Genomic DNA, 12,500 nt, shown 5'->3' with positions numbered 1-12,500 from the left:
TTATCGCGTGTTTTTTCCTGTTTTATCATATATTTGTTGATACATTTCAGAGGATATGAATTTCCGTTATCAATACCAATATCATCAGGATTTTCGTATTTTTGTTCTTGTTTCAATTCTTATTTTTCATTGCTATTATCATGATCATCATTTAACATAACATCATCATAATTGTTTTCTTTTACTATTCTCACTATCATTAGCATTATCATTATCATTATCATCGTAATCATTATTGTCACCATCATAATAAAATATCTATCAAATTGGCTATCTTTCAACGTTGATTACTCTCATCACCGTGACCATATTTTCCATACATTTTGGCTAACATTGAGGTTCCAATCTCAGGAACAGGTAGGTAAATGCGGCGTGCGATATCCGTAGACTTTTACACGGTCATCGTCTATACTACGAGTTTCAGAATACAGAAGGTAGCCTGTTTTCTTGTGTTTATGTGTCCTCCTATTTTGTTATAGTTTCCTATGATAATATTGGTAATGATTCCTCTCAAAATAGCTCCATATCGTAAGAAATATACGTACTTCTATAAATCTAAAATACTATTTTAGTTTATATAAACATTCATATAAGCAAAACTAGAAGAATATAAAATGAACAACGGCATTTACTTAAATTTTCACTCAATTGCCAAGACACAACACGAGAACATTTCGTCTAGAGAAACGCAGCTGGAAACCGTTGGGGAAATATAGCGTTGGGGAACTTAGGGCATTAGGATATTAAAGCATTGGGTATAAGGGTATCAGGGCGCTTGGGCATTAAGGTGTTAGGGCCTTAAAGCGTTAGAGTGTTAGGGTGTTAGGTCCTTTATTTTTTTCTGCTTTAAAGAATTAGGTCATTAGGGCGTTCAGGGTCGTTGAGGCAATAGAGAGCTAGGACCTTAAAGCGTAAGGGCGAAGGATATTTACCTGCAGTGCACCAGGAGCGGGCCCGTGATCTCCGTCCTCCGTATCTCCAGCGTCATGAGCGAGAAGGTGAAAGGCGCCTGCGGGACGCCGTGGTCAGGCCAGGCGATGAACTGGTACTGGGTCACCTGGGGGAGAGGGGGGGAGGGTTCTAGAGAGGGTTAGAGGTTCGATCAGGTGGTGAGGAAAGGCAAGAAGGGTGAGAGGTTTCAGGCTCTTTGGTTTTCTCTCTCTCTCTCTCTCTCTCTCTCTCTCTCTCTCTCTCTCTCTCTCTCTCTCTCTCTCTCTCTCTCTCTCTCTCTCTCTTGATATCTGTCTGTCTGAATCTCTGTCTCTGTGTCTCTCTTTCTCTCTCCCTTTCCCTCCCCTCTCCCCACCCCTCTCCCTCTCCCCCTTTTCCTCCCCCTATCCCTCTCCTTCTCCCTCTCCCTCCCCTCTCCCTTTCTCCCCCTTCCCCTACTCCCCCCTCTCCCTCCCCCTCCTCTTCCCCCTCTCCCTCCCTCTCCCCCTTCCCCTCCTTCTCTCCCTCTGCCCTTTCCCCCTCCCCCCTCTCCTCTCCTTCTCCCTCCCCTCTCTCCCTCTCCTTCTCCCTCCCCTCTCTCCCTCTCCTCTCCCCCCCCCTCTCTTCTTCTCCTTCTCCCTCCCCTCTCTCCCTCTCCTCCCCCCCCTCTCTTCTTCTCCTTCTCCCTCCCTTCTCTTCCTCTCCTTCTTACCTCCCTACTCTCGCCGGCGTGTGTCAGTGTGAATCTCCTAATGAAGTAGTCAAGTTCCTTTTCCTCTCCGACGATTGATAAACTGAAGTCCCCGTAGGTCACCTGAGCTTTCTTGACGTCGGGCCAATATTGGGCTACTTTTACCTGCGGGAGAATCGCATTATGTCGGTGTTGTATATTTGGTTGAATGTTAATGTTGATCAGTCGCCTAATCTATCTCTTTCCTTCTCTTTCCCCCTCTCTCTCTCTCTCTCTCTCTCACTCTCTCTCTCTCTCTCTTTCTCTCTCTCTCTCTTTCTCTCTCTCTTTCTCTCTCTCTCACTCTCTCTCTCTCTCTCTCTTTCTCTCTCTCTCTCTCTCTCTCTCTCTCTCTCTCTCTCTCTCTCTCTCATTCTCTCTCTCTCTCTCTCTCTCTCTCTCTCTCTCTCTCTCATTCTCTCTCTCTCTCATTCCCTCTCTCTCTCATTCTCTCTCTCTCTATCTCTATCTCTATCTCTCTCTCTATCTCTCTCTCTCCCTCTCTCTCTATATATATCTCTCTCTCTCTCTTCCTCTCTCTCTCTCTTTCTCTTCTTCTTTCTCTTTCTCTTTCTCTTTCTCTTTCTCTTTCTCTCTCACTTTCTCCATCCATCCATCAATTCATCCTCTATCCATCCACCCATCCACTCATCCATCCATCCATAAATTCATCCTCTATCCATCCACCTATCTTTCCAACCATCCATCCATCCATCCACCAATCCACCCATCCACCCACCCACCCATCCACCCACCCACCCACCCATCCACCCACCCACCCACCATCCACCCATCCACCCATCCCTCCATCCACCCACCCCTCCATCCCTCCACCCCCCCATCCCTCCACCCCCCCATCCCTCCACCCACCCATCCCTCCACCCACCCATCCCTCCACCCACCCATCCCTCCACCCACCCATCCCTCCACCCACCCATCCCTCCACCCACCCACCCATCCACCTGGCCTCACCTTCCCTCCCTCGATGAGCCGTGCAACCATGACGACGGTGTTGCAATGTTGCTCCCAAACCATCCTCCAGAAGTCCTCGATGGTGTTGTCCTTATAGTCCTTGGGTCCCTGGGTGGCTATGTACGCGCGGGGGTCGTGGCAGCCCTGGGAGAGAGATGGATAGATAGATAGATAGATAGATAGATAGATAGATAGATAGATAGATAGATAGATAGATAGATATATAGATGAATAGATGAATAGATAGATAGATGAATAGATAGATAGATAGATGAATAGATAGATAGATAGATAGATAGATAGATAGATGGATAGATAGATAGATAGATAGATAGATGGATAGATAGATAGATAGATAGATAGATAGATAGATAGATTGATAGATAGATTAATAGATAGATAGATAGATTAATAGATAGATAGATAGAATAATAGATAGATAGATAGATTAATAGATAGATAGAGAGATAGATAGATAGAGAAGTAGACAGGGAGATGGAGAAGTAGACAGATAGGTCTACCAGATGGCTTAGATAGATAGATAGGTAGGTAGATAGATAGACTGATTGATAGACAAATATATATAGATTGATAGATAGATAGACAAACAGGTAGATAGGTAGATAGATAGATAGATACACAAACAGGTAGATAGGTAGATAGATAGATAGATACACATTCCTTCACTATCAACAGAGGATATCAATACTTAGCGTGGATGAGGTAGATAGATAGATAGATAGATAAAAAGGTAGATAGATAGCCAGATAAAAATATGGATAGATAGATAGAGAGAGACAGATAGATAGATAGATAGATAAACATGTAGATGCAAATATGGACAGACATACAGATAGATAGATGGTTAAATAGACAGATAGATAGAGAGCTAAATAGATAGATAATGTCGCTATGCATCCCTGAGGCGAATGTAATGAACTGATAGTTTTTATTAATTTAATTGAATTCTTATTATATCTATTTGTAATTACTTATCTATTATTATTATCTGTTTGTCATAGTAATTTTCTTTGTCTTTCAGTTTACCTTTTCTTTCTTTATTTGTCATTGTTTCTTGTTGCAGTTGTTATCAGTGGAAAAGTGACGTAATTCCTTAGGCCTGTATCCCTCCAACTAAATTACTTTTCCATCTTTTGAAAAAAAAAAAAAAAATCAAAACTGAATCATGTATACCGCTACACGTATTTGTATTTATTTATCTATTTATCTATTTTTATTGCGCTTCGTTTAGTGCTGTTCCATTTAGATTCTCCTTAAATGTAACCTTTTATGATTAACTATAGTTCGTTAATCCCCTCCTCCCAGTGATCCTCGTGAATGTGCCCGCATACCCACTGAATGTCCCTCTTGAATGGCTTGTATCCTCACTGAATGTCATCTTGTTTGCCTTTCATCCCCACTGAATGGCCCTTCTATTGGCCTTTCATCCTCACTGAAAGTCAACAACAACAACAACAACAACAACAACAACAACAACAACAACAACAACAACAACAACAACAACAACAACAACAACAACAACAACAACAACAACAACAACAACAACAACAACAACAACAACAACAACAACAACAACAACAACAACAACAACAACAACAACAACAACAACAACAACAACAACAACAACAACAACAACAACAACAACAACAACAACAACAACAACAACAACAACAACAACAACAACAACAACAACAACAACAACAACAACAACAACAACAACAACAACAACAACAACAACAACAACAACAACAACAACAACAACAACAACAACAACAACAACAACAACAACAACAACAACAACAACAACAACAACAACAACAACAACAACAACAACAACAACAACAACAACAACAACAACAACAACAACAACAACAACAACAACAACAACAACAACAACAACAACAACAACAACAACAACAACAACAACAACAACAACAACAACAACAACAACAACAACAACAACAACAACAACAACAACAACAACAACAACAACAACAACAACAACAACAACAACAACAACAACAACAACAACAACAACAACAACAACAACAACAACAACAACAACAACAACAACAACAACAACAACAACAACAACAACAACAACAACAACAACAACAACAACAACAACAACAACAACAACAACAACAACAACAACAACAACAACAACAACAACAACAACAACAACAACAACAACAACAACAACAACAACAACAACAACAACAACAACAACAACAACAACAACAACAACAACAACAACAACAACAACAACAACAACAACAACAACAACAACAACAACAACAACAACAACAACAACAACAACAACAACAACAACAACAACAACAACAACAACAACAACAACAACAACAACAACAACAACAACAACAACAACAACAACAACAACAACAACAACAACAACAACAACAACAACAACAACAACAACAACAACAACAACAACAACAACAACAACAACAACAACAACAACAACAACAACAACAACAACAACAACAACAACAACAACAACAACAACAACAACAACAACAACAACAACAACAACAACAACAACAACAACAACAACAACAACAACAACAACAACAACAACAACAACAACAACAACAACAACAACAACAACAACAACAACAACAACAACAACAACAACAACAACAACAACAACAACAACAACAACAACAACAACAACAACAACAACAACAACAACAACAACAACAACAACAACAACAACAACAACAACAACAACAACAACAACAACAACAACAACAACAACAACAACAACAACAACAACAACAACAACAACAACAACAACAACAACAACAACAACAACAACAACAACAACAACAACAACAACAACAACAACAACAACAACAACAACAACAACAACAACAACAACAACAACAACAACAACAACAACAACAACAACAACAACAACAACAACAACAACAACAACAACAACAACAACAACAACAACAACAACAACAACAACAACAACAACAACAACAACAACAACAACAACAACAACAACAACAACAACAACAACAACAACAACAACAACAACAACAACAACAACAACAACAACAACAACAACAACAACAACAACAACAACAACAACAACAACAACAACAACAACAACAACAACAACAACAACAACAACAACAACAACAACAACAACAACAACAACAACAACAACAACAACAACAACAACAACAACAACAACAACAACAACAACAACAACAACAACAACAACAACAACAACAACAACAACAACAACAACAACAACAACAACAACAACAACAACAACAACAACAACAACAACAACAACAACAACAACAACAACAACAACAACAACAACAACAACAACAACAACAACAACAACAACAACATAACAACAACAACAACAACAACGGCCACCCACCCTGAACTCGGCCTCCAGATCCCCTCTCCTGACCACGTGATTGAGGTAGGCCTCCAAGTCCTCTCTCCTGACGCGGTTGGAAGGGACTTGCCTCAGTCCTCCAGCTTCTTCCGGATCCTTCTCCTTCTCTTCCTTCTCTTCCTTATTCTCCTCCTTCTTCTCCTTCTCTTTGTTCGTTTCTTTGTCCTCCTCTTCTTCCTTTTTTATCTCCTTGTTTGTTTCGGAGTTCACTTCGCTGGGGGATGCGAGAGGTAGGCGCTTGGCTGGTGGAGAGGGGGATAGATAGATTAGATAGATAGATTACGTGGGTAGGTAGATGCACACACAAACACACACACAAAAACACACACACACAATCCCAAAACCTACCACCATTTTTTTTTTTTTTAAATTAAATTTTCCCCTTTGTAAAAACGATACCCATCCACTTATTCCAAACCGCTCATGCATATCGGATATCCATATTTTTTTCTCTTTTATTTTTTTACGTTTCCGAAGTGTGTAATGTTGCGTTTGACGTCAAAATGCGACCTGCCCTTAAAAAAGGATTTCCTCAGGATGTGTGTATGTGGTAATCTTAGAATGACTTGTCTCTTAGTATCAGGTAAGCAGGGGAGGGGGGGGGGTAGTGTTTATATCAGTATATTGGTATCAAAGGTCATTTTAATATGAATGGTGGGTGGTTATATATTAAAAAATTATTGGTAATGGGTAATGATTCTCGTGACAATGATTTGGGGTCAGCTTTGGTCAGCCTGGGTCACGGTTATTAGTCTTGTTATTAATAATGTAATTGAGATATTAAAAGATAACTTGAACTGACTTTATATTTATTAGTTTGTCAAGTAATAGATAGATAGATAGATAGATAGACAGATAGATAGATGGACATATATATAGATATATACATACATACATATACATATATGTATATCTATATCTATCTATCTATATCAACGACTTTCATTCTAACTTAGAGTTTAGTAAATTCTTATATGAGATAGATGGACACACACACACACGCGCGCGTGTATGCGTGTGTGTGTGTGTGTGTGTATGTGTGTGTGTGTGTGTGTGTGTGTGTGTGTGTGTGTGTGCGTGCGTGCGTGCGTGCGTGCGTGTGTGTGTGTGTGTGTGTGTGTGTGTGTGTGTGTGTGTGTGTGTGTGTGTGTGTGTGTGTGTGTGTGTGTGTGTGGGTATGTGTACATGTACATATATATATATATATATATATATATATATATATATATATATATATATATATATATATTTATTTATTTGTATATATATATGTATATATATGTATATGTATATGTATATACATGTAGATAGATAGATACACATAGACATATATGTGTGTATATATACATATATAAATATAATATATATATATATATATATATATATATATATATATATATATATTTATGTTTATGTGTGTGTGTGTGTGTGTAGTTATTGGGTTTATATGCTGTTTACAATAATTGATATTCTCGATTTTTTCTTTTTTAATACCGGTTATATGAAAGGAGCCTTCCCTTGCGGAATTTAGTATCATTATCATTACCATTATCATTTTCACCTTATCATCATTGTCATTATCCTTATCACTGTCATCACCATCATAATCGTCATCTATTTCACTCCCTTTTAATTTTTTTTTTCTCATATAAGAATTTACTAAACTCTAAGTTAGTATGAAAGCCGTTGATAAAGCGAGGTAATTATATATTCCAAATTTAACCGGGATATTTTCATCTTTTCGCAGGGTAACGAAACTAATTAAAATTGCACTTGGAGATTTAAATATTAAGAATATTTAAGCGCGAATTTTATCTTGTTTAATCGATATTACATTAATAAGTGTATTGCGTATAGCATAGAGTAAAATAGAATTTGCAGGAAGGTCTATTGAGATTCTGACATGGGGATAACAGTAACAAACTAATTCCCGAAATTTTGTAGCACAAACGTCGTAAACAGCATTTAGCCAGTTGCTCTACAGAATCCCATGTTAATTACCTTATTATCATGATCAAAAACACTAAACTAATTTGCAATATGAATAACGATTGTTAGAACGTGCAATAAAAGGTAAAACCCTCATCTACAAGTCATTTTAGAGTAAAAACACTGATAGTTTCAAATTTTTAACTTTAAGGACAAAAAATAAACATACTCTAACTGTTCTCAATCTATGGTCATCAACAAATTATTGAAAAAAAATCACTAAAATAGACGTTTATCCTATATAGACTAGTTACCCCACGTATAAAATTATCTCCACAGAAAACGACATTTAAGGACTAACTATGCTTTATATATTTTCCGGAGTTGTGAGGGGTTTTCTGCTCCCTAAAGCCATATGAACTTGAATTTACATCATATTAAATATCCTGAAAATCATTAATCGAATACTATGGTCCATATAGTTTAACTGATACGAAAAAAAACACTATTTAACTAACCTGTCACATAGAATGTTATTTAAGACGGTTTTTATAAAATTTGGCTTTATAACCTTGTACCACAATTACCCATGAATACAATTCAAAGAAATTAGACACAAAAATTAAGCGTATTTATAACATATCTTTATAACCTACGTTATATTTATCTCACATACATATTTCGTCTAAATATAACACCACGAATAATCAATAAAAACAAACCATAACGTACTTTGATTCAATAATATTCTCACACAATCAATAGGCAGAAATTCCAAATAACTCATCTTTCTAATAGAAATTCTCTTCGCTTCTCCTACCCTCCCTTGCCCCTTCCCCCCCAGACCCCCCTGCCCCTCCCCACCCACCCTCCCTTGCCCCTCACCCCCCTGACCCTCCCCACCCACCCACCCTTGCCCCTCACCACCCGGCCCCTCCCTACCCACCCTCCCTTGCCCCTCACCCCCCTGACCCTCCCCACCCACCCACCCTTGCCCTTCATCCCCCCTGCCCCTCCCCACCCACCCACCCTTCCCCATCACCCCCCCCTGCCCCTCCCCACCCACCAACCCTTGCTCCTCACCCCCCCTGCCCCTCCCCACCCACCCACCCACCCACCCTTCCAAGATAAGGGTGAATCGACGCCCTTGCAGGTCACTCACCTCGTGTTCCGTTCGTGAGAAGGACCTCCTCTCCCACGGCGCCTCCGACCTTGCCTGACAGATGCACGATGATCATCTCGTCACTCACTGGAGGGAGGAGGGAGGAGGTAAGGATGATAATGGTATTGTTGATGATGATGATGATGATGATGATGGTGGTGATGATGATGATGATGATAGTACTTATTATTATTATTATTATGACTATTATCATTATTATTAATATTATTATTATTATTATTATTATTATTATTATTATTAACATTATTACTATTATTGTTATCATTATTATTAATATTATTATTAGCATTATTACTATTGTTATTATCATTATAATCATAATAATAATATAATGATAATTAAACAGCGCACAGGACAAACAGCACACAGGACAAACAACACTCAGGACAAACAGCACACAGGACAAACAATGCACAGGACAAACAGCACACAGGACAAACAGCACACAGGACAAAAAGCACACAGGACAAACAGCACGCAGGACAAACAGCACACAGGACAAACAGCACGCAGGACAAACAACACACAGGACAAACATCACACAGGACAAACAGCACACAGGACAAACAGCGCACAGGACAAACAGCACGCAGGACAAACAACACACAGGACAAACAGCACACAGGACAAACAGCGAACAGGACAAACAGCACACAGGACAAACAGCACACAGAACAAACAGCATACAGGACAAACAGCACACAGGACAAACAGCACACAGGACAAACAGCACACAGGACAAACAGCACACAGGACAAACAGCACACAGGACAAACAGGCACAGACAACAGGCACAGAAACAGCACAGGACAAACGCAACAGGACAACACACAGGACAACAGCACACAGGACAACCACAGGACAAACACACACAGGACAAACAGCACACAGGACAAACAGCACACAGGACAACAGCACACAGGACAACAGCACACAGGACAAACAGACACAGGACAAACAGCACAGGAAACAGCACACAGGACAAACACACACAGGACAAACAGCACACAGGACAACAAACAGGACACAGGACAAACAGCGACAGGAAAAAACAGCACAGCACAGGACAACAGCATCAGGACAAACAGCACACAGGACAAACACACAGGACAAACATGCACACAGGACAAACAGCACAGAACAAACATGCAACAGGACAAAAACACACAGGACAAACGGGCACAGGACAAACAGCACACAGGACAAACAACAAGACAAACAGCACAGGACAAACAGCAACAGGACAAACAGCACACAGGACAAACAGACACACAGGACAAACAGCACACAGGACAAACAGCACACAGGACAAACAGCGCACAGGACAAACAGCACACAGGACAAACAGCACACAGGACAAACAGCACACAGGACAAACAGCACACAGGACAAACAGCACACAGGACAAACAGCACACAGGACAAACAGCTGCACAGGACAAACAGCACACAGGACAAACAGCACACAGGACAAACAGCACACAGGACAAACAGCACACAGGACAAACAGTGCACAGGACAAACAGCACACAGGACAAACAGCGCACAGGACAAACAGCACACAGGACAAACAGCACACAGGACAAACAGCACACAGGACAAACAGCACACAGGACAAACAGCACACAGGACAAACAGCACACAGGACAAACAGCACAGGACAACAGCACACAGGACAAACAGCACACAGGACAAACAGCACACAGGACAAACAGCACACAGGACAAACAGCACACAGGACAAACAGCACACAGGACAAACAGCACACAGGACAAACAGCACACAGGACAAACAGCACACAGGACAAACAGCACACAGGACAAACAGCACACAGGACAAACAGCACACAGGACAAACAGCACACAGGACAAACAGCACACAGGACAAACAACACACAGGACAAACAGCAGCACAGGACAAACAGCACACAGGACAAACAGCACACAGGACAAACAGCACACAGGACAAACAGCACACATGACAAACAGCACACAGGACAAACAGCACACAGGACAAACAGTACACAGGACAAACAGCACACAGGACAAACAGCACACAGGACAAACAGCACACAGGACAAACAGCACACAGGACAAACAGCACACAGGACAAACAGCACACAGGACAAACAGACACAGGACAAACAGCACACAGGACAAACAGCACACAGGACAAACAGCACACAGGACAAACAGCACACAGGACAAACAGCACACAGGACAAACAGCACACAGGACAAACAGGCACACAGGACAAACAGCACACAGGACAAACAGTGCACAGGACAAACAGCACACAGGACAAACAGTGCACAGGACAAACAGCACACAGGACAAACAGCACACAGGACAAACAGCACACAGGACAAACAGCACACAGGACAAACAGTACACAGGACAAACAGCACACAGGACAAACAGCACACAGGACAAACAGTACACAGGACAAACAGCACACAGGACAAACAGCGCACAGGACAAACAGCACACAGGACAAACAGAGCACAGGACAAACAGCACACAAGGACAAACAGCAACAGGCAACAGGACAAACGGCAACAGCACATGACAAACAGCACACAGACAAACAGCACACAGGACAAACATGCACAGGACAAACAGCACACAGGACAAACAGTGCACAGGACAAACACACACAGCGACAAAGCAACAGGACAAACAGCACAGGACAAACAGCACACAGGACAAACAGCGCACAGGACACACAGCACAGGACAAACAGCACACAGGACAAACAGTACACAGGACAAACAGCACACAGGACAAACAGCACACAGGACAAACAGCACACAGGACAAACAGCGCACAGACAAACAGCCACACAGGAAAACAGCACACAGGACAAACAGCAGCACAGGACAAACAGCACAAAGACAAACAGTGCACAGGACAAACAGCACACAGGACAAACAGCACACAGGACAAACAGCGCACAGGACAAACAGCACACAGGACAAACAGCGCACAGGACAAACAGCACACAGGACAAACAGCAACAGGGACAAACAGCACTACAGGACAAACAGCACACAGGACAAACAGCCACAAGGACAAACAGCACACAGGACAAACAGCCACCAGACAAACAGCACACAGGACACAACAGCACACAGGACAAACAGTGCACAGGACAAACAGCACACAGGACAAACAGTGCACAGGACAAACAGCACACAGGACAACAGTGCACAGACAACAGCACACAGGACAACAGCACAGGACAAACAGTGCACAGGACAAACAGCACACAGGACAAACAGCACGCAGGACA

At 41.2% G+C, this 12,500-nt stretch overlaps 1 protein-coding gene across 1 annotated transcript in view; it reads right to left on the bottom strand.

Annotated features, from left to right (window-relative positions):
* LOC125037838 (receptor-type tyrosine-protein phosphatase S-like) overlaps positions 1 to 12,500 on the bottom strand; it is a 27,134-nt gene that overhangs the window by 12,331 nt on the left and 2,303 nt on the right. The window contains exons 4-8 of the mRNA XM_047631082.1: positions 9,190 to 9,276; positions 6,078 to 6,340; positions 2,633 to 2,776; positions 1,643 to 1,786; positions 933 to 1,057 (exon numbers count right to left, since the gene is read on the bottom strand). Of these exons, the coding sequence (XP_047487038.1) occupies positions 933 to 1,057; positions 1,643 to 1,786; positions 2,633 to 2,776; positions 6,078 to 6,340; positions 9,190 to 9,276 (763 nt within the window). The remainder of the gene's footprint in view (positions 1 to 932; positions 1,058 to 1,642; positions 1,787 to 2,632; positions 2,777 to 6,077; positions 6,341 to 9,189; positions 9,277 to 12,500) is intronic.

The sequence above is a fragment of the Penaeus chinensis genome, chromosome 24 (genome assembly GCF_019202785.1).
Source record: "Penaeus chinensis breed Huanghai No. 1 chromosome 24, ASM1920278v2, whole genome shotgun sequence".
NCBI lineage: Eukaryota > Metazoa > Arthropoda > Malacostraca > Decapoda > Penaeidae > Penaeus > Penaeus chinensis.
Note: the sequence above shows the minus strand (reverse complement) of the source record. Positions and strands in the feature narration are given on the sequence as shown.